This window comes from Sus scrofa, chromosome 5, assembly GCF_054392235.1.
Source record: "Sus scrofa isolate SSC_HxYL_T2T_F1_AM1 chromosome 5, Sscrofa_HxYL_maternal_Yorkshire_Landrace_v2.0, whole genome shotgun sequence".
Lineage (NCBI taxonomy): Eukaryota > Metazoa > Chordata > Mammalia > Artiodactyla > Suidae > Sus > Sus scrofa.
Genome location: NC_139387.1, coordinates 64,794,677 through 64,817,328, shown reverse-complemented (window position 1 = coordinate 64,817,328; position 22,652 = coordinate 64,794,677). Strand labels below are relative to the sequence as shown.

At 37.5% G+C, this 22,652-nt stretch overlaps 2 protein-coding genes across 2 annotated transcripts in view; both read right to left on the bottom strand.

The window, feature by feature from the left end:
• GUCY2C (guanylate cyclase 2C) overlaps window positions 1–22,652 on the bottom strand; it is a 672,163-nt gene that overhangs the window by 443,586 nt on the left and 205,925 nt on the right. The window lies entirely within an intron of this gene.
• Window positions 1–22,652, bottom strand: part of PLBD1 (phospholipase B domain containing 1) — a 71,270-nt gene that overhangs the window by 13,229 nt on the left and 35,389 nt on the right. The window contains 2 exon segments of the mRNA NM_001244629.1: window positions 21,700–21,844; window positions 22,270–22,410. Of these exon segments, the coding sequence (NP_001231558.1) occupies window positions 21,700–21,844; window positions 22,270–22,410 (286 nt within the window).

The following is a 22,652-nucleotide window of genomic DNA, read 5'->3' as shown; positions in this document are numbered from 1 at the left end:
AAAGACACTGAAATTTGAAAAAAAAAAAAAAAAAAAAGAAATTCTGGAGCTGAAGAACCCAATAATTGAGATGAAGAATGCATTAGAGTACAACTACTATGGAAAACAGTATGTAAGTAACTTAGAAAACTATACATAGAACTACCATATGACCCAGCAATCCCACTCTTGGGTATATATCCGGACAAAACTTTCCTTGAAAAAGACACATGCACTCGCATATTCATTGCAGCAATATTCACAATAGCCAAGACATGGAAACAACATAAATGTCCATAGACAGATGATTGGATTAAGAAGATATGGTCTATATACACAATGAAATACTACTCAGCCATAAAAAAGAACAAAATAATGCCATTTGCAGTAACATGGATGGAATTAGAGACTCTCATACTGAGTGAAGTAAGTTAGAAAGAGAAAGACAAAAACCATGATATCATTTATATCTGGAATCTGATATATGGCACAAACGAAACTTTCCACAGGAAAAAAAAAAAGCATGAACATGGACAACAGACTTGTGGTTGCCGAGAGGGAGGGGGAGGGAGTGGGATGGATTGGGAATTTGGGGTTAATAGATGCAAACTGTTGCCTTTGGAATGGAAAAAAAAAAAGAAAGAAAGAAAAAAATGCATTAGAGGAGCTCCCTGCTGTGTGGTGCAGCAGGTTAAGGATCTGGCGTTGTCTCTGCAGTGGCTTGGGTTGCTGCTGAAGTGTGGGTTTGATCCCTGGCCTGGGAAATTCCACAGGCCAGGGATGAGGCCAGAAAAAAAAATAATAATGCATTAGAAAGCATATCATATGGAAGAGAGAATTAGTGACCATGAAGATGGAAATCTAGAAATGATACAAGTAGAGGAGGAGAGTGAATTAAGATCTAAAAAAATAAAGTGTACAGAACTATCTGACTCTATTAGGAAAGGCATAACATTAGGGGAATGGGTATCCCAGAAGGAGAGGGGAGGGTGAAGGATGCAGAGAGTTTATTTAAATAAATAATAGCTGAGAAGTTCCCAAACTTGGAGAAGGAACTGGATGTATAAGTGCACAAAGCTAAGAGAACTTATAGTCATCTCAATACAGAAAGACCTTCTTTGAGGCACTTTATATTAAAACTGCCAAAAGTCAACAACAAAACAGATTTTTTTTTTTTTTGGTCATGCCCATGGCATGTAGAAATTCCTGGGCCAGGAATCAAACCCTCACCACAGCTGTAACCAGCACCAGAGCAGTGACAACACTGGATCCTTAACCCACTGTGCCACCAGGGAACTCCCAAAGAAAGAATTTTAAAGGCAGCCAGAGACAAAAGGACAGTAACCTACAAAAGGATCTGCATCTGGCTATCAGTAGATTTCTCATCTGACGCCAGGAGAGACTGGAATGACATATTCAAAATATTGAAAGGTAAAAACTGTCACCCAAAAGTATTCTATCTAGCAAAGTTACCATTCAGATATGGAGAAATAAAGACTTTCCAAGACAAACAAAAGCTGAGGGAGTTCACCAACAGTAGACCTGCCTTACAAGAAATGTTGGAAGAAGCTCTTTCATCTGAAATGAAAAGGCAAAATACACAAAACTTTGGGTAAGGTGGTAAATGGACAGAAAGAATTTAAAAATTGCAACTAGATAGCATAATAAGTGGATAAAAACTTAATTAAAGCATAAAGATTAAAGGGAAAAAAGGCAGTAAAAATAGCTATACCTGCTTCAATTTGACAGCAAACTCACAACACAAAAAGGGATAATTTGAGACAATAAAAATATAAAAGGGGAAGAGGAAAATGATGAAGCCCATATAGGCAAATGAAGATAAGATGCTATCAGCAGAAAAAGAACAATCTTAACCATGATAAGTTTTATTTGAATCTCATTGCAATCACAAAACAAATCTAGAGCAGAGGTATGAAGAAAAAATAGGAAACTCAGAAAAACGTCAGGAAAAACATCATCCTGATAAGCAGGCAGAAACACAAGGAAAAAGAAATAGTGGAGATATAGAGCAATCAGAAAATAAAAGATAAAATGGCAGTACTAAGTCCTTATCTATCAATGGTCCCCTAAATGTGAATGGATTGAATTTACCAGTCAAAAGACACAGACCAGCTGGATGGATTAAAAAATAAGACCCAACTATATATGCTGCCTCCAGCAAACTCATCTCAGTTGTAAAAAGAAACATAGTCTCAAAGTGAAGGAATGGAAGCTGATACTTCAAGCAAATGACAGCCAAAAGAAAGTAGGTGTAGTCATATTCCTATAGGAAAAAATAGACTTCAAGCCAAAAAACTGTGACAAGAGATAAAGATGGACATTAAATAAGAGTAAAGAGGACAATTCAAGAAGACATAACAATTATTAATATATGTTCACCTAACACAGGAACACCAAAATATATAAAGCAATTGTTAACATACCTAAAGGGAGACAATAAAATAATAAATGGATAAGGGTTTTTTGGCCACACGCATGGCAATGCATAAGTTCCCAGACCAGGGACTGAACCCAAGCCAAAGCTGAAATGCAAGCCACAGCAGTGACAACACCTAGGTCCTTAACTGCAAGGCTACCAGAGAACTCCTTTGGTAGGTGATTTTAACACCTCTGCTTACATACAATGGAGAAAGTATAGTCTCTTCAACAAATGGGTATTGGGAACTGGACAACCACATGCAAAAGAATGAAGCTAGGCCACTATTTACATTATATGCAAAATTCAACTCAAAATGCATTAAAGACTTGAATGTAAGACCTGAAACCATAAAACTCCTAGAAGAAAACATAGACAAGATGCTCTTTGTTACTTGTGTTAGCAATATCTTTCTGGATATGTCTCCTCAGTCAGGATAAACAAAAGCAAGACTAAGCAAATGGGACTACATTAAACTAAAAAGTGTCTTCATAGGAAAGGAAGCCATTAACAAAGTGAAAACACACCTACCAAATAAACATATTTGCAATCATGTATCCAATAATTGGCTAACATCCAAAATACATAGAGAATTCATACAACTAAACAACAAAAAAGCAAGCAACCCAATTTTAAAATGAGCAGAAAAGCTAAATAGAACATCTTTCCACAGAAGGTCAGCTGGTCAACAAGCACATGAAAAGATATTCAACATTAATAGTTATTAGGGAAATGCAAATCAAAACCACAATGAGATATCACCTCATGCCTGTTAGAATACCTATAACAGAATAGCTATAAACAGGTAGAAATAAGTGATGGAGAGAATGTGGAGAAAAGGGAACCACCATACACTGTTGGTAGGAACGTAAAGTGGTATCACTGCCATGAAAAACAATATCGAAGTTCCTCAAAAAATTAAGAATAGAACTACCACATGATCCAGCTGTTCCACTTCTGGGTATTTATCCAAAGAGTACAAAAACACTAATTTGAAAAAGATATATGAACTCCTATGTTCATTGCAGCATTCTTTACAATAGCTAAGATACAGAAACAACCTAAGTACCCACAGACACAGAATGGATAAAGAAGATATGGGGGGGTGTATTTGTATATGTGTGTGTCTGTGAGGCATATATATAATGAAATACTACTAAGTCACAAAAGATGGAATCTTGTCATTTGTGACACTTAGGATGGAACTTGAGGGTATTATGCTAAGTGAAGTAAGTCAGATGGAGAAAAATAAACACCGTTATGATTTCACTTATATGTGGAATATAAAAATGAATGCAAAATAAGTGAACAGACCAAACCAAACCAAAACAAACAAAGTGAGCAGAAGGGAAGGATGGCAGGAGGAAGGTAAAATGGGTAAAGAGGATCAACTGTATGGTGACGAATGGAAGTTAAACCTTTGGTGGTGAGCACAATGTAGCATATACGGAGTTTGAAATATAATATTTATGCGCACATAAAACTTACATAATGTTATAAGCCATTAAAAAATAAAAATTTTAAATATGCTCATTTGCACATCTCATGCATTAGCTGCTCCAAAGCTCCCAAGACCAAACACATTCCTTCCTTCCAAAAGAGTAGAATCACTTTTGACCAAAGACAATAAATAACGTAATAATCCTCCAGGTGATTATTTTGTCTACTCTTCAATGGACTTGGTCTTCCTAGCTTTAGAATGGCATTCATTTACTTCTCTTCCTGCCAAGATCCTAACTGGTACCAATCATTAGACATTCAGGCACATGAAGTGCATGTTGGAGTTTGAGTATCTTGCAATGGTCCAAATAAAAGAATTAGTAAGCCTCTTAAAGATTATATAAAGTAAATATGAAGAAGGTCGCTTTACATTTAATCCACATTCAGTTTAATTATCAAAATTAAGTTTTTCTTCAATAATAAATTATCTTATTTACTTTATATTATAAATTTGTTGACTGTTTCCTTTTCTATTTACCCATAGCATAAAAGTTCCACCAGGGCAGGAACTTTTTCTGTCTTGTTCACTCCAGCACCGAGAAAAGGATGTGACACTTAGGAGGAAGAAAGAGAAGATGGTGACACTGATGAACTAACATTTTCTGTGTTCCTACCACATACCAGAAACCCTGCTTTAGAAAGATGGATACCACCATCTGATCTTCACACAAAGAGCACTTAGATGAACTCTTTTTTTTAAATGAGCTATTTAAAGCTGATAAACAGCATGGTCAGGAATAAATCTAGGACTGAATTTCTACACGTGCCTTTTCCACTATAACATATGCCTGACAAATGGGAGGGGAAAAGAATGTAGTCATGCAAATGGCGACAACACTGAGACACACGATCAAACACACATTGGAAGCCATTAGGAAGAAAGTGAGTCATGGCTTCCTTAGCTAGGTGGGGAAAGATGACCGACAGGTGTGGACTGGCAGAAGTCATCAGTATCCCAGGATGGTGCCAAAGAGGAATACAAAACAAAGGAGAGGAACTTAGGAAAGCACAAATGAAATGTTACAAAATCAGGCTACAGTTCTTTGGAATAGGCACCCTAGTTCTACTTTTATTTTTTTTCCCCTCCTTTGGCTCTACTTAAAGGCAGAAGAGTTGAATCTTGGCATGTGTTAAATCACAGATTGTTTGTATATATTTCAGCGTTATGATCAAAGTATCTAAGATAAAAGAGATAAAATGAAATGAATAAAATTACACATTAAATATGTTTACAATTACACAGACAATTTAATAATCCGTGAAAGTCATAACGTAATGGATTATGAAGGAGACTTTACTACATTTTCTTAGGGCTTTGAGAGTATTCTTTTATCTTTCTGTGCACTTACTTTCAAGTATTTGAACTTCAAACATGAAAAGGCTGAGCAAAGTCATGGCTACACAGATCAGGAGCCGCCAGAGTCTAAAAAGATGGGCTTGGACCCAATATGTTGGCATCACCTATGGTGTTTATTACAAATGCATCAGCCCACATCCATTGAATAAGAGTTCCTATGGGTGGCACTTTGGAATCTGCATTTTTTGCAAACTCTACAGGAAACGTTAAGTTGAAGGGCTAAGTATGTGTGTGGAAGGTGAAGGGATACCCGGATGTACAGGGAAGCGTGGAGCCTCAGCCTGGCCAGGATCGTCGTTTCCGTAACCCTCAATTAAAGCACTTTGAATAGGTTCCAGCTTTCCTTCCCACACAAAAGCTCCACCCACCTGGCACCCGAGGAAGCCCTTGGCGTTCGTGGCTCTTCTAGTTTTAGCCATTTAACTTGAACACAAACGGACCCATTTCTGAAAACAAAACCGGTTATTTTATACTCAGCTATGTTGTGTTGGAACCTCAGTGCCCAACCCCTGAGCAGTGCAGTCTTTTCTTTATTTGAAAAATGCAGATACAATACCCTCCTTGTTAGGTTGATATGAAAATTAAGTGACATGATACAAACCAAATGTGTATTGTGCATACATATTGTGTCAGTTACAATGCCAAGCACATAAGTGGGACCTAAACAAACATTAGTTTGTTTCCTTTCCATTTTAATAACAAGTTCAGCACAAACACGTTTAACTTACTTAAAACTTGGGTGCTAAAACCATACACTTGTTCACTCCTATTCACGTCATTCATAATGAGGGTGGCTACAAAGGATTAGCTTCGAGGTCCAAGTCCTGGGCTGAACATACGGGTTTGCATCTAAAGGGCCTTGATAATAATTCCTGAACATCTTGAACTCTCCTTTTCAAATCAAGGTTATAAAAGGGATGGCAGGGAGTTCCCTCATGGTGCAGTGGGTTAAGGATCCTGCATTGTGACTGATGTGGCTCAGGTCACTGCTGTGGCATGGGTTTGGTCCCTGGCCCAGGAACTTCCGCATGCCATGGGTCCAGCCAAAAGAATAAACAAGAAAACATTTTAAAAATATAAATAAAGAAATAAAAGGGAGGGCAATATGAAGAGAAAACAATAAGGTTGTGGCAGAGACAGTGATTTTTGAGGCAGCCCCTCCTCCAACTTCTGCTGCATTTCCCCAGCTTTCTCCCTCCGGTTCCCACATGTCCACATCAGAGTCTGTAATCTATCTGCCTGACTGCTTTCTTTTTCTCCCTAGTATCTTTTTTCCTTCTCTCCTTTCCACTTTTCCTCTTTCCTTGCTTCCATAAATATTTGTTCAATGACTACAATATTCAAGGCTCTGTGCTGGCCCTGGAAATGCAGATATGACAATGGAATGTGGGTTCTGAAGAAATGACACACAGAGCACCAGGGAAGCTGAAACGAGGGGCAGCTTACTCAGCCTGAAGGTTAGTGAAGGCTTCAAATAGGAGCTCTTGTGATCTTTTGTTAATATGGTAAACATGGGGGTGAAACGCATTAAAAAGCCATAAAAATGCTCCTACCAAGTGCAAGTATTCCAATAGCAGCATAAAGAAATTGGATGATTTCTCCCACAAATAAAAATGATAGATACTGTATAAAATCATTTAAAAAAACTAGTCGAAGGTACCAGAAAATGACCAAAGGCAGGGAAAAACTGAACACAGATCCTATTAGTTAAGAATGTGAAAATGTGAGTTCCTTGTGTGAGTGCACTTCCTAATCCCCTGTCACCAGCTCTGGTGGTGAAAAACTGCTGGCATAGTGACTTGAGATGGTAGTCAAAGTTGCTTGTTGAGAATTTAAGAGGACACTTTCATAAGCCAGAGAGAAGTATAGAAGAGCAGAGATCCAAAATCTGAATGTGTATTCTGCCCAATTCTAGGCTGACCACTAACTATGCAAGAGTGTGAGAGATGCCAGGGAGCTCAGGGTAAAACCAGAAAGAACTGAGAGATGTACGTTTGTGAGACCAAATTGTTCCTAGTGAGATATGCAAGTTTGCTGCCACTTTGATAGAGGGTGCTCCTCAATTTACATATAGCTCAGGCTGCTTAAGCTATCAAAGGACAAAATTCAGAGCTGGAAGAACAAGTGGAAACTTGGAGGAAACCTTGGAAATAAGAAAAACACAGTGAGAGTTAGCTCTAAAATCTCAGCTAGTCTCTGCCAAAATCCTTGACTGTTTACTAAACTACAGTGATCAAATGCAAAGTAGAAACGGAAAATTATGAAGATAAAAGTGAAAATCAATGAAGAAGAAAAACAAACAATAGGAAACCAAACAATGAAAAAATAAAGTTTGGTTATTGGAAAAATGTCAATAAATTTGATATAATTCCAGCTTGACTGATCAAAAAAAAAGATACAACATCATGAATGATTAAAGGTACTTGGAGCTCCCATTGTGGCTCAGCAGGTTAAGAACCTGACTATTATCCATGAGGATGTAGATTCAATCCCTGGCCTCACTCAGTGGCTTAAGCATCTGGCATTGCTGCAAGCTGTGGCATAGGTCACAGATGCAACTCAGATCTGGCTTTGCTGTGGCTGTGCTATAGGGCTGGCAGCTGCAGCTCCAATTCGACCCCTAGCCTGGGAGCTTCCATATGCCACAGGTGCAGCTGTAAAAAGAAAAAAAGGCACTTAGCTACAGATCCTACAAGCATTAAAAGGTTAATAGAATAGTATCTTATGTCAATAAACATGACAAATTAGAACCAGTGGATAAATTCCTTGAAAGACGCAAATTTTCAAAACTGACTCAAGAGGAATTAGAAAACCTGAATGGACCTATGTCAATGAAGGAAATTGAACTCACAGTTAAAATTATTCTAACAAATAAAATTCCATGTCTAGATGGCTTAATCAATGAATCCTTTTGAACATCTGAAGAAAAGAAAAAAACAATTCCAGTCTCACACACTTTTTCAGAAAACAGAAGGAAAAAACAATGCCAAACTCAGATGAAAAGAACAAGTTTACCCTGAAAAGAACAAGTTTACAGACCAATATCTCCCATGAATATTAGATGAAAAAATATTAATAATTTGAATAAAACACAAATAAAGAGAATAATAGATGATGATTAAGTAGGGTTGATCTCAGGTATGCCAAAGTAACATCTGAAAAGCAGTGTATGGAACTTGCTATATTAACAGGATAAAAATTGTAAGATCATTTTAATAGAAGTTAGGAATTGCACAAAATGCAACACTTATTCAGGATAAAAATATTAAGCAAAGTAAAAATATTAAGTAAAGTACTCTTTAACCTTATAAAGAGTATCTACAAAAAATCTACCATTAACATTATACTTAATGGCAAAAGACTAAATACTTTTCCTCTAAGATCAGGAACCAGACAAGGATGCCCATTGCCACTTCTGGTCTACAGTGTCCTGGAAGTCTTATCCAGTGCATTCATGCTAGAAAACAAAGACATATAAGATAAGGAAGAAGTAGAACTGTCTTTATGCAGAGATGGCCTGATGTTGCATATCGAAATATCCCAAGAGACCTGCAAAAAATCTACTAGAGCTGATAAATGAATTTAGAAGGTTCTCAGGATAAAAAGTAACATACAAAAAATAATATTTCCGTATTGTGGTAGCTTTTGAAAATTTTTTTTTTTTGTCTTTTGTCTTTTTAGGCCCACACACGTGGCCTATGGAGGTTCCCAGGCTAGGGGGGCTAATCAGAGCTATAGCTGCCGGTCTGCACCACAGCCACAGAAATAATATATCACAGCTCATGGCAACACTGGATCCTTAACCCACTGAGCGAAGCCAGGGATAGAACCTGCAACCTCATGGTTCCTAGTTGGATTCTTTTCTGCTTTGCCTCAACGGGAACTCCCTGGCTTTTATACTTTAACGCATTCCTTGACAATTTTCCCTTTAAAAGGTAGATTCTAATTTCCTTTTCTTGAGTGAGGGCTGATCATACTAACATCTTTCTAATAAATAGAATGTGGTGGAAGTGACAGTATATGACTTCTGAAGCTAGGTCATAATAGACATTGCTGTTTCTGCCTCGGTCTTTCAGATCACCTGCCTGGGGGAAACCAGGCAGCTTGTGTTGAGGATACTTGAGCAACCCCGCAGAAAGTTAATTTGCCAGCACTATCTTGTCAGCCATGTAAGTGAGTCACCTTAGAAGTATACTTTTAGCTTCAGTTAAGTTATCAGAGATTTCAGCCTCTCAGTCTGCATCTTCAACTAAGCTCCAGATATAGAGAAGTAAAGACAAGTCTTCTTCACTGGGTCCTATCTAAATTCCTGATCCACAAAAACTGTGAGATACTAAATAATTATCTTCATTTCAAGCCACTCATTTTGTGGGTGATTTTTTTCTTATGTAGCCGTAGCTAACTAATGCATATATATATATATAGCAATGAACCGCTGGAAAAAGGAATAAAAAATTGATTCTGATTCTGATTGATCAGCCTTAAAAAATCATTTAGGATTCAAATTAATTAAAAATATGGAAGATCCATATACTAAAAACTACAAAACATAGACACACACACACACACACACACACACACACACACACAAAGGAGTTCTCATTATGGCTCAGTGGTTAACGAATCTGACTAGGAACCATGAGGTTGCAGGTTTGATCCCTGGCCTCGCTCAGTGGGTTAAGGATACAGCATTGCTGTGAGCTGTGGTGTAAGCTGCAGAAGCAGCTTGGATCCCACGTTGCTGTGGCTCTGGCATAGGCCGGCAGCTACAGCTCCGATTAGACCCCCAGCCTGGGAACCTCCATATGCCGTGGGTGTGGCCCTAGAAAAGGCAAAAAAACAAACAAATAAATAAATAAAGATTCAATGCAGTTGAAGTGAGTATAACTTTTTCTTGATATGAATAAATTATATTTATTTTTGTACAATTTTTAATGTTGTACCCCATTTACATTTATTACAAAATATTGGCTATATTCCCTGTGTTTTACAATGCATCCTTGTGGCCTGTCTTACACCTAATAGCTTGTGCCACCTTCTCCCCCACTTCTATATTACCCCTCCCAACTGGTAACTACTAATTTCTTCTCTATATCCGTAGTCTGTTTCTTTTTATTTTATATTCACTAGTTTGTTGTATTTTTTATATTCCACATTTAAGTGATATCATGGTATTTGTCTCTCTCCGTCTTTCTTATTTCACTTAGCATAATGCCTTCCAAGCCCATCCATGTTTCTGCAAATGGCAAAATTTTATTCTTTTTTATGGCTGAGTATTACCGTGTACTCAGCCATAAAAAAGAATAAAATTCTTTTTATTCTGTGTGTTTGTATGTGTATTACATCTTTTTATCCATTCATCTATTGATAGACACTTAGGTTGTTTCTGTATCTTAGCAATTGTAAATAATGCTATTAATGTTGGGGTGCAGGGATCTTTTTCAAGGTAGTGGATTGCTGGGGTTTTTTTTTTTTTTTGTATGTGTGTGTGTGTGCTCAGGAGTGAAATTGCTGGGTCATATGGTAGTTGTATTGTTAGTTTTTTGAGAACCACCATATCGTTTTCTGCAGTGGCCACACCATTTACATTTTCGACAACTTACAAGAGTTCCCTTTTCTCCACATTCTTGCCAATGTTTTATTTGAGTCCTTTTTTTGTTGATAAATAGATCTGTGCACTTGGGTCTTTATGAAGTTGTATCACCTACCTTTTCAGTGCTGTCATTCCCTATGACCCTATGAGATGTCTTTCTGTAGCTGACTTCCTTGGTTCTCGATTGCATAAGCCAAAGTCAATAGCTGTCTGTATACAGTAACCTGGTGGAGGGCTGGACAGGGCTGTTATTCTCCTTCACCTTATCAGCTGTTAAGTAAAACAGGCCATGGCTACTCAAAATCCTTGTTGTGCAGGATGGACTGCTTCTGATACAAGGTTATACAGGGCCGCCTTCCTTAGAGTTTCCAGAGCCTCAAGCAAGTGATTTTTGCAGGTCCCCTGCCTATATAAACAATTTGATTAAGAAGTATATGACAGGAGTTCCCGTCGTGGCTTGGTGGTTAATGAATCTGACTAGGAACCATGAGATTGCAGGTTTGACCCCTGGCCTTGCTCAGTGGGTTAAGGATCCGGCGTTGCCGTGAGCTGTGGTGTAGGTCGCAGACGCGGCTCGGATCCTGCGTTGCTGTGGCTCTGGCGTAGGCTGGCAGCTACAGCTCCGATTCGACCCCTAGCCTGGGAACCTCCATATCCCGTGGGAGCAGCCCAAGAAATGGTAAAAAGACCAAAAAAAAAAAAAAAAAAAAAAAAGTATATGACAGGGAGTTCCCGCTGTGGCAGAGTGGGTTATAAGTATCCAATGTATACCACATTTTCTTTATCATGCATCCATTCATAGATAATTAGGTTGTTTCCATATCTTAGCTATTGTAAATAATACGGCAATAAATATAGGGGTGCCTGTATCTTTTTAAATTAGGGTTTTCATTTTCTTCAGATATACCCAATAGTGGAATTGATGGATCATACAGTAGCTTTCTTTTTAATTTTTTGAGGCACCTCCATACTGTTTTCCACTGTGGCTGCATTAATTTAGAATTATTTGTTATAGATCTGTGAAAAATGTCATTGAAAATTTGACAGGGTTTGCCTTGAATCTATTGATTGCTTTGGGTAGTATGCACATTTTAACAATATTAATTCTTCCAACCCATGAGTATGGAATATCTCTTCATTTATTTGTCTTTAATTTCTTCAATTAATGTCTTATAGTTTTCAATGTACAGTTCTTTAACCTCTTTGGTTAAATTTATTCCCAGGTATTTTACTATTTTTGATGTTACTGTAAATGGGATTTTAAAAAATATTTTATTGGGGTAGAGTTGATTAATAATGTTGTATTAGCTTTGGGTTTACAATAAAGCGAATCAGTTATACCTATACAAATATCCATTCTTTTTTTCCCATATAGGTTATTACAGAACAATGAGTAGACCTTCCTGTGCCATACAGTAGGTCCTTGCTAGTCAACTATTTTATATATAGTAGTGTGTATATGTTAGGATTGTTTTCTTGATTTCTCTTTCTGAGAATTCATTATTCATTATTAAAAGTACAACAGATTTCTGTATGTTAATTTTGTATCCTGCAAATTGACTAAATGGATTCATTAGTTCTAGCAGTTTTTTTGTGTGGAGTCTTCATGTCTTCTGAAAATAGTGACAATTTTACTTCCTTTCTAATTTGGAAGACATTTCTTTTTCTTGCCTAAGTGCTCTGGCTAGAACTCCAGTTCTAAGTTGAGTAAAAGTGGCAAGAGTGGACATCCTTGTCTTGTATTTGATCTTAGGAGAAAAGCTTTCAGCTTTTCACCATTGAAGATGATGATGTTAACTGTGGGCTTCTTGCATGTGACCTTTACTATGTTGAGATAAGTTTCCTCTATACTCACTTCATTGAGAGTTTTTATCATAAATGGATGTTGAATTCTGTCAAGTGTTTTTTTCTGCATCTATGGATTTACATGGAGGATGATATGATTTTTATCTTTTATTTTGTTATTGTGTTGTATCACATTGATTGATTTGCAGATGTTGAACCATTGTGCATCCCTAGGAGAAATCCCACTTGATCACTCTGTATCACCCTTTTAATGAATTGTTGAATTTGGTTGGCTAATACTTTGTTGAGGATTTTGTATTTGTATTCATTAGGGATAGTGGCCTGTAATTTTCTTTTTTTGTGTTGCCCTTCTCTGATTTTAGTATCAGGGTAATGCTGTCCTTGTTAAATGAGTTAGGAAGAAGTGTTCCCTTCTTTTTGATATTTTGGGAGAGTTTGAGAAAAGCAGGTATTAAATCTTCTTTGTTTGGTGGAATGAACTGGTGAAGCCATCTGGTCCGGGATTTGTGTTTGTTGAGTGGCTTTGATTGCTATTCAATTGCCTCACTAGTAATCAGTCTATTCAGGTTTTCTATTTCTTCATGACTCAGTTTTGGAAGACTGTAAATTTTTAGGAATGTATCCATTTCTTCTAGGTTGCCCAATTTTTTGGTGTATAGTTGTTCATAGTAGTCTCTTATAATCCTTTGTATTTATGTGGTATCAGATGTAACTTTTTCATTTCTTATTTTATTTGGGCCTTTTCTCTTTTTCTCTTGGTGAAACTAGCTAAAGATTTGTCAACTTTGTTTATCTTTTCAAAGAATCAGCTCTTAGTTTTATTGATCTTTACTAGTGTCTTTTTATCTGTTTCATTTATTTCTGCTTAAATCTTATTATGATTATACAATGATCTTACTATTATTATATTATTATTATGCTCATTTCCTTCCGTCTACTGACTTGGGCGCTTATTTTCCTAGTTCCTTTAGGTCTAAAGTTAAATTGTTTACTTGAAGCAACGCCGAGCAGTTATGCTGCGAGCCACATGGAAGTCCATTTCCACAGAAAAGAAAATCATGGACTTGGAGAATAGACTTGTGGCTGCCCGATGGGACAGGGAGGGAGTAGGAGGGATCGGGAACTTGGGGTTATCAGATACAACTTGGAATGGATTTACATGGAGATCCTGCTGAATAGCATCGAGAACTATGTCTAGATACTTATACTGCAACAGAACAAAGGGTGGGGAAAAAAATGTATACATGTAAGAGTAACTTGGTCCCCATGCTGTACAGTGGGAAAAAATAAACAAACAAAAAATAATAAATAAATAAATAGTTTACTTGAGATTTCTCTTATTTCTTAAGGTTGCTTACATTGCTGTGAACTTCCCTCTTAGAATTGCTTTTACTGCATCCCACAGATTTTTTTTTTAATGCTGCATTTCTGCTTTCATCTATCTCTAGGTTTGTTTGTTTTTTTTCTTCTTTCATTGCTTATATGACCCAGTAGTTGTTTGGTAACATGGTGTTTAATCTCCACATATTTATAGTTTTTCCAATTTTCTTCTTATAACTGATTTCTAGTTTCATACTGTTGGGGTTGGAAAGATGCTAGATATGATTTCAATCTTCTTGAATTTATTGAGACATATTTTGAGACCTAACATGAAATCTATCTTAGAGAATGTTCCATGTGAAGTTGAGAGGAATAAGTATTCTGTTGCTTTTGGATGGAACATTATGCATATATATCAATTAAGTCATCTGGTATAATTTTTCCCTCATGGCTGTTGTTTCCTTATTGACTTTTTGTCAAATGATCTATCCATTGATGTAAATGGCATGTTAAAGTCCCCTAATATTATTGCACTACTGTCAATTTCTTTCTTTAGGTCTGTTAATTTTAGCTTTCTATTTTTTTGTGCTTTGTTGGGTACATATACATTTCTAAATGTTATATCTTCTTACTGGATAGACCCTTTTATCATCATGTAGTGCCTCTCTTTGTCTTTTATTACAGTCTTTATTTTAAAGTCTATTTTGTCTGATAGGAGTATAGCTACACCAGCCTTCTTTTCAATTACACCTTTTTCTGTCTTTTTCTATCTCTTCACTTTTAGTCTGTATGTGTCCCTACTTCTGAAGTAAGTCTCCTCTAGGCAACATATAGATGTGTCTTCTTTTTTTAATCCATTCAACCACTCTGTGTCTTTAATCCATTCAACCGCTCTATGTGTTTTGATTAGAGAATTTAGTCCATTTACATTTAAGGTAATTATTGATTGTTATGTACTTATTATCATTTTGTTCATTGTTTTCTGGCTGTTTTGAAGTTCCTCTCTGCTTCTTCTTCTCTTTTTCTCTTTCCTTGTGGCTTGATGACTTTCTTTAGTGTTTGATTCCTTTCTTATTTTCTTATGTGAATCTACTACAAATTTTTGCTTTGTGGCTACTGGAAGGTTCACATATATCATTCAACTTTATATATAATAGTCTCTTTTAAATCGATAGCAGTTTAAGTTTGAACACATTCCAAACTCTACATTTTTATTCCCCATGCCACGTTTAATGGAGTCACTTTTCACATCTTTTTATTTTATGTGTCCCTTAACTAATTATTGGAGTTATAGTTAATTTTGCCTTTCTTAGTAGCTTTATAAACAATTAACCCATTAACTTTATCATATATTTGCTTTTTCCAGTGAAATATTTACTATTTTATGTTTTCTTATTAATAACTAGTGGTATTTTTTTCAGCTTAAATAGGTCATTTTAATATTTCTTATAAGACCATTTTAGTAGTGATAAATTCCTTTAGCTTTTGCTTGTCTGGAAAATTCTATCTCTCCTTCAAATCTAAGTGATAATTTTGCCAAGTAGGATATTCTTGGAAGTTTATTCCTTTTAGTGCTTTGAATATGTCATTCCACTCTCTTCTGGCCTGCAGTCTTTCTGCTGAGAAACTGTTAATAGCTTTGTGGGGTTTCCCTTTTACATAACTATTTTTCTTTTGCTGCTTTTAAGATTCTCTCTTTAACTTTTGACATTTTAATTATGTCTCGATGTGGTTCTCTTTGGGTTTGTCTTATTTGGAACTTCCTGGGAGTCCTGCACCTGTACGTCTGTTTTCCTCCTCTATTAGGGATTTTTTTTCAGCCATTATTTCCTGAAATAAGTTTTCTTCCCTTTTCTCTCTCTCTCCTCTTCTTCTGAAACACCATATAGTATGATATTCCACTTGATATTGTCCCAGAGGTCCCTTAAGTTATATTAACTTTTAAAAATTATTTTTTTCTTTTTGCAGTTCTGGTGAGTTCCATTGCCTTATCTTCCAGCTTGCTGATCTGTTCTTCTACTTCATTTGGTCTGATGCTGAAACCCTCCAGTGTATTTCTCAGTTCAATTATTGTTTTGTTCTGCTCTGTGACATCTGTTTGATACTTTATGTTTTCTAATTTTTTTTTTCTTTTTTGGCTGTACCCACAGCATGCAGAAGTTCCCAGGCCAGGGACCAAATCTACACTGGAGTTGTGACCTGTGCCACAGCTGCAGCAAAGCCAGATCCTTAAACTAGTATGCCAAAAGGGAACCCCCATATGTTTTTTAGCTCTTTATTGAAGTTCTTATTCTGTTAATCCACTCTTCCAAGTCCAGTCAGCATCTTTATTACCATCACTTTGAATTCCTTATCAGGTAGATTGCTTATCTCCATATATTAAGATCTTTTTCTGAGGATCTGTCTGTTCTTTCATTTGAAATGTGTTTATATGTTTTCTCATTTTACTTGACTCTTTGTGTTTGCTTCTGTCTTAGGTGAAAAAAACTATCTCTCTGAGTCTTGTAGGAGTAGCCTTGTGTAGGTGATGATCCTTCTCATTCAACCTTGTTCTAGCCTTTTGTTGTTTCTCAAACTTTCGTGATTGTCTAAACTGCCTGGTTTATTCTTTTTGTGTGTCTGTGGGACACATCTATGGCATATGGAAGTTCCTAGGCCAGGGATTGAACATGCACCATATCTGTGACCTGAGCCACAGCAGTGACAACACTGGATCCTTAACCACTAGGCCATCAGGGAACCCCCCTGCTTGTATATTCTTGATATGCCCCTGTTGGTGGAGAAGTGCCAAGACCTGTCAGTGTTCCAAGAGGAGAAATCTCACTTAGCCCCCAGTTTCAGGCTGATTGGAAGCCATATCCTCATGTAGGAGCTTTTAAAGCATGTAAATATATACAGTTACATGTGGCCATAATCCTAATCCCTCTATGCAGCCACAATCCCTGCTGCTCTCCAGACCAGGAGATCTGAAGTTTCCTCTGCATGACTGCTGAAAAAACTGGGGCTCAAAATGAGTGCGTAAGCTTTTTATCTGGGAAGTATTGCCACGCTGTAGTGAGGCTAAGGGGATGTACAAGGATGTACAACCAGCTTATGTTCCCTGGTAATGTCTCCTTAGCCTCTAGATGTGTCCCTTAGGCCAAAGCTCCAGACTAAGTAAATAGGTCTTTTTCACAAGACTGCTTGGATTTTATTTCAGCCTGCTGTCTGTGCAGTATCCTATGGGTGGTAGTCTGCCAAGAACTGTCTTTCCAATTGTGAATAGGCCTGTGAAGCTCGGGAATGTCAGTGCTCTTGGCCAGCAAGGCAGGAGATCAAGAGATGTCTCCTGTACAGATTGCATGTGTTCAGTGGCTTTAGCAAAGCAGCTGAAGTGTGTATAGAGGGGTTACCCTCACTGGCTTCAGAAAGGCAGCTCTCCAGCCCCAGCGAAAGGGTGTGGGAGTATTTCAACCACGGTTATTGCAGACTTCATCAAGGCAGCAGGATACTACCATGACTACTTTTTTCCTTGATAAATAGATCTGTGCACTTGGGTCTTTATGAAGTTGTATCACCTACCTTTTCAGTGCTGTCATTCCCTATGAGATGTCTATGATGGTGGGAGGGTGTTGCATCCAAGCTTGCTCACCTGTGCTAATAGGCTAGATGGAGAATGCAATAATGGTATCTTCTAGCACCTCTCCCTCTGGGAGCATTTCAGTGGACCCCTGCCCCTCCAGCTGATGACTTTAGATTGGCGAAAGAATCTTCCTCATATATGGTCTAGGCATTTTCCAAACTACTGGTGTTTGTTTGTTTTTGCTGGGTCTCAGGGTGAATAAAACCACATGCAAACCGTTTAACAGGGGAATTGTAATTTCCTACAGCACTTTAGAACTCTTGGACATCAACTCTGTTGTTTTTTTAAGCCAGACATTTTGGGGGCTCATTTCCCTGGTACAGATCCCAGTATCTGGAGTATTGGTATGGGGCACCAATCCCTCACTCCTCCTGGGGAAGCATCTATCTGGTGAGATCCCTCCTTATTGCACATTGCTGCACACAATAAGGTGAAGTCTTTTGCAAGACTGTCTTTGCCTCTGCTGCGTGTCTCAATGTGGTCCTTTTATTCTTTGTTGTAGGAGGCAGTTCATCTAGCTTTCACATCTTTTTCAGAGAGAAATAATCCATATGTAGCTATAGATTAGTGTGTCCGTGGGAGCAGGTGAGTTCAGGCTCTTCGTACTCTGTCATCTTGGACCCCACCTTAAATCCGTTCTAGATTAAGATTATAATAATATAAATTTGTTTCCTTGAATAATATAAATTTGTTTCCTTGAATAACCACCTCTATTTTTATAAAGTCAGCTGGGACTCTGGTAAATACAGAGCATGAAATTGGTTTAGTTAAGTCTGGGTGTGCTGGGGTCAGTAAATCCTTTTGTAATATTTCTTGAATGTGTTTTGAAGGATTACTATTATTCCTTCTATTCGCCTATGCTGGAGTACAGTTTGGGGAGTGCCCTTCCAACAATTATTAGGCAATTATCTCTCAAGGATCCTGGCAAGGACAAGAGGAACACACAATGTGATCTGCTATAGTAATTCAGCAGCCATTTTTAACATCTTGTTTTCTTCTTGAAGATGGATATCACCCTTCCATCCTCATATTGACTGATCACCTACAAAATGTGGTTTGAGTTGCCTGTTGCTTCAGCCACGACATGTTCTGCCGGCAGACTCTCTTATGCTCCTCTCATGGGCTGGATAATTCTAAAATGCAAATCTATTAATATCACTTCCATTTGTCGCTTTAATGGTCTTGCATTGACCTTCATTCCCTCTCTCTGGACTTTTCCACACTTTGTCTTGCGTACAGACATTTACCTGTGCTGCTTGTTCCACATGGAACATTCCATTGCTCATCATCCCCACTGGCCTGGGTAATTTATACTTGTCTTTGTGCCTCAACTTAAACTTTACTTTCTCTTAAAAGTTATCTCATCACCCTCAAATTAGTCCTCCCTGCTATTATGCAAATCACATGTTAATCACTGCTCTTTTAATTTGTCTGTTTTTAACCAGAATGTAAATTTTGTTACAATAGGGATTGTATCTGTCCTGTTTTTCATCATAAATACTTTGTCTAGCACATTTTAACAGAAAATTGTAGATGAATAAATACATAATGTTTACAACTTTATAAGGTGGACATTGTATTAGCTTTATTTTACAGATAAGAAAACTGAGGCTTACTAAAATAAAATAGTTGGATTTCATAGGTTGAGGAACAGTTTAGCAGCTGTCCAAGCATTACCATTTCCTTTGTAGTAACCTCAAAAAGTGTCATTTTGTTTAGTGTCTTATGACAATCATCTTGGTAGTCACTTCTATAGAATATGGCAGGAACGTAATGACGTTTTGTAAAAATAAGGAGAGGTGTACACTAAATCTTCAGAGCTGTTTATGTCTTTGCTATAATGGTATCTGTACCATCCTCTTTATCATCATCTTTAACATGTGCCTTAGCCAAGTCACAAAGATTTCATGACTTTATCTGCTCTGAATCCAGAATTCTTAACATCCTTTCCATAACATGAAGAGCATCCAGATCCTGCCACTTTGAAGATAAAACTAACACCACGTTTATAATCCACTCAATCTAACACAGTGCTCCTCCACCAAAGAAGAAAAACAAGTCACCCAGCTTTTTTTCTGAGATCAACAGCATATACATAAGGCATAAGGTTCATGGTAAATCTCTATTATCTCTGATTCTACCTCTATATTTATCAATTCTGGAAGAATATATATGTAAATATTAGAAAAGTCAAAAGTTTCGTGGGAAATCCCTCCACGTCCTTCTCCCTCACTATCTTTGGGACCCAAGATTGTTTAGACTATGGAAGAACACCATTCTGCAGAAATTTCAAAGCAAAGATTTTAGGTAATGGCTGAACTATCTTTAACTTAACTATTAAAGATAAATGCACTTTATCACAAATAAGAGGAAGAGAAAGAATATTTGACTATCTCAGTATCTTGCTGTCCTTAAGTTTTGGCCTACAGGAATATAAAAGTATCAAAGTATGGTCTAACTTGGAGAGAGGAGCCCTAAGTCCACTTCAGTACTAAAACAATTAAGCAAACTATGACAAAAATAAAATCAAAGTGGTCTCAAAGGAAGGATCAGGTCACAAGGACAGGGAAGCACCACATTATTACCCTGTTGAGAAGTCCTGACAGGGCTGTGTTAATACTATTAGGAGCAACAATACCAGAAGGGGAAATAATACTCTGGCAAAAATACCTGGCAGAAATAGGTATGACAGGTAGTCAGTAATAACCACCCTATAAATTGCATATATGTAATTAAAGGTGAAGAGTGTGCAAATCACATCCAGGTTGGACACTTAGGTCTTTGGTAAGAATTTTCCTCTTGCCTTTGTTCATGATGTTTCCTGTAGTTGAGGGGGCAATTCCAGATAGCAAACATGCTTTTGGGGGCTCATACAGTGGGTTTTATTTTTTTATTTTTATTTTTTTTGTCTTTTTGTTGTTGTTGTTGTTGCTATTTCTTGGGCCGCTCCCGTGGCATATGGAGGTTCCCAGGCTAGGGGTCCAATTGGAGCTGTAGCCACCGGCCTACGCCAGAGCCACAGCAACGTGGGATCCGAGCCGCGTCTGCAACCTACACCACAGCTCACCGCAACGCCGGATCGTTAACTCACTGAGCAAGGGCAGGGACCGAACCCGCAACCTCATGGTTCCTAGTCGGATTCGTTAACCACTGCGCCACGACGGGAACTCCGGGTTTTATTTTTTTAAACCCATATTTCTCTCTTGAGAAGCTAGAGGATCTGGAAACACTGACCTCTACATTGCTGGGTGACACGGTCAGTGAAAGCAGAGCAGTGGGCTCCCTTTCAATGGACCATGTGTTTGCTACAATTTTTTCCACTTCTATTTTCTTATACCAACCCCTTTATTCATTTACCTCATCTTCCTGTCTCCTTTAAGCATAGGAGTTTGCAATCTCTACAAAGACTGTCCTTCCCAACCATCCCTACCTGTTCAAATTCTAGCTATTGTTCATAGTTCATCTCAAATGTCAACCACTTGTTCCTTTCCCCAATAATCAGATGTGAGTTATCCCAATTTTGAAGACTCACAACATTTCTTACACCTCTTTTGTAGCACATACAGTATCCAATAACAATATCATTCTTATCTGTATTGTAGTTCTCACATTCATTCACTGATTCATTCAGCAAAAATTAAATATAAGGTGCCACACATTAAGTGCTGTGGATATTGCAACAAATAAGAGAAGTGGATGCATTAAGTATGCTTCAATTTAAAAAAAAAGAAGAAGAAATCATAAAGCAAAGAAAAGGAGACAGGCTTTTAAGGAGGTGTTGAGATTAAGATCTTTCTTGCTCTTTGCTTCCAGTGAAGCACCTAGGAAGTTGTCTTGTTCTTAATAAATACCAAGTTGGCATTTGTTGAGCTTAATTTTTGGCAACTCTGTTAACTTAGTTTATGCCATTCTATTAAGTAGAATGTTAGAGCTTTATTTCTTCAAACAGCACTTTAAAAACCAATTTTCATTACTGAATACTAATCACTAAACATTTCTTCTTGCATTCCAGTTACTCTGAATCACCAAGGTTTTATCCTAAGATAGTACACAAAGTACTAAAATGTCCTTCTAAATTTATTTACCTGGGTAACTGCTGAAAGAGAGGCGACTACTGCTGGTGTCTTTATCAATGATGTTGAAGTCCCAGTGTTTATATATCCTGAGCATGGCTGCATATGTGTACCAGCTTGAGTGAGCAAAAAAGATGTTCTCAAATCCAGGAAGAACCTATAGGCAGAATCACAGGGAATGGCACAGGGGTATACAGATAAGTGGCTACAAATGTAGAACATGTACAGGGATTGTGTCAATTAAGGTGGCTATTGCTATATTTATTATCAGAAAATTAACCTTTAATATGCACATAACAGAAAGACTCTGTCTAGCTTCCAAAATGGAAGATTCTGGAACATAGGAGTGGAAAATACATACAGCATAGCAGAAAGTGATGGAAGAACCAGAGAGGTCATCATGTACCTTCAATTCCTTCCATCAGTTCCTTCCAGATCTTAAGTTTTGTGATAGAGGAACCCATGAGCTGACATGTAGCTATAGCTGGGAATGATGAGATGTTGCTATACGTGAGTGACATATCAAAAAAGTCTGGGTGGAACAGAAAGAAGGACAGAGAGAAAGACTGCCATATGTCTCACCTTAATGAGAGCAGAGCAATGTCCCATGTCCCATCTCTTGAAAACTTTCAGGTCGGAGTAGTTTATAGGAGAAAGAGAGGGAATCAGATCCAGCAGATCTCCAACAGCATTCAGGAACTGAATCTGGAACAGGGTTATAGGCTGGGAAGAGACAAAGACTGTGTTTAACATTGATTTGTGACAATCAGATGTCATTTTCTATTGGGAGGTTCCTCTTGTTAGGTATCCATTAGCTTATTCTTTTGTGAAAGGTCCCTAACATCACAGATATATGAGATTTTATTGTATTTTGTAAAATAATTTTTATTAATATATAGTTTATGAGACATTTTAGCCTTTTATACACAGATTTGGGGAGTGGGTCCTAGGAAAGTACAATAAAC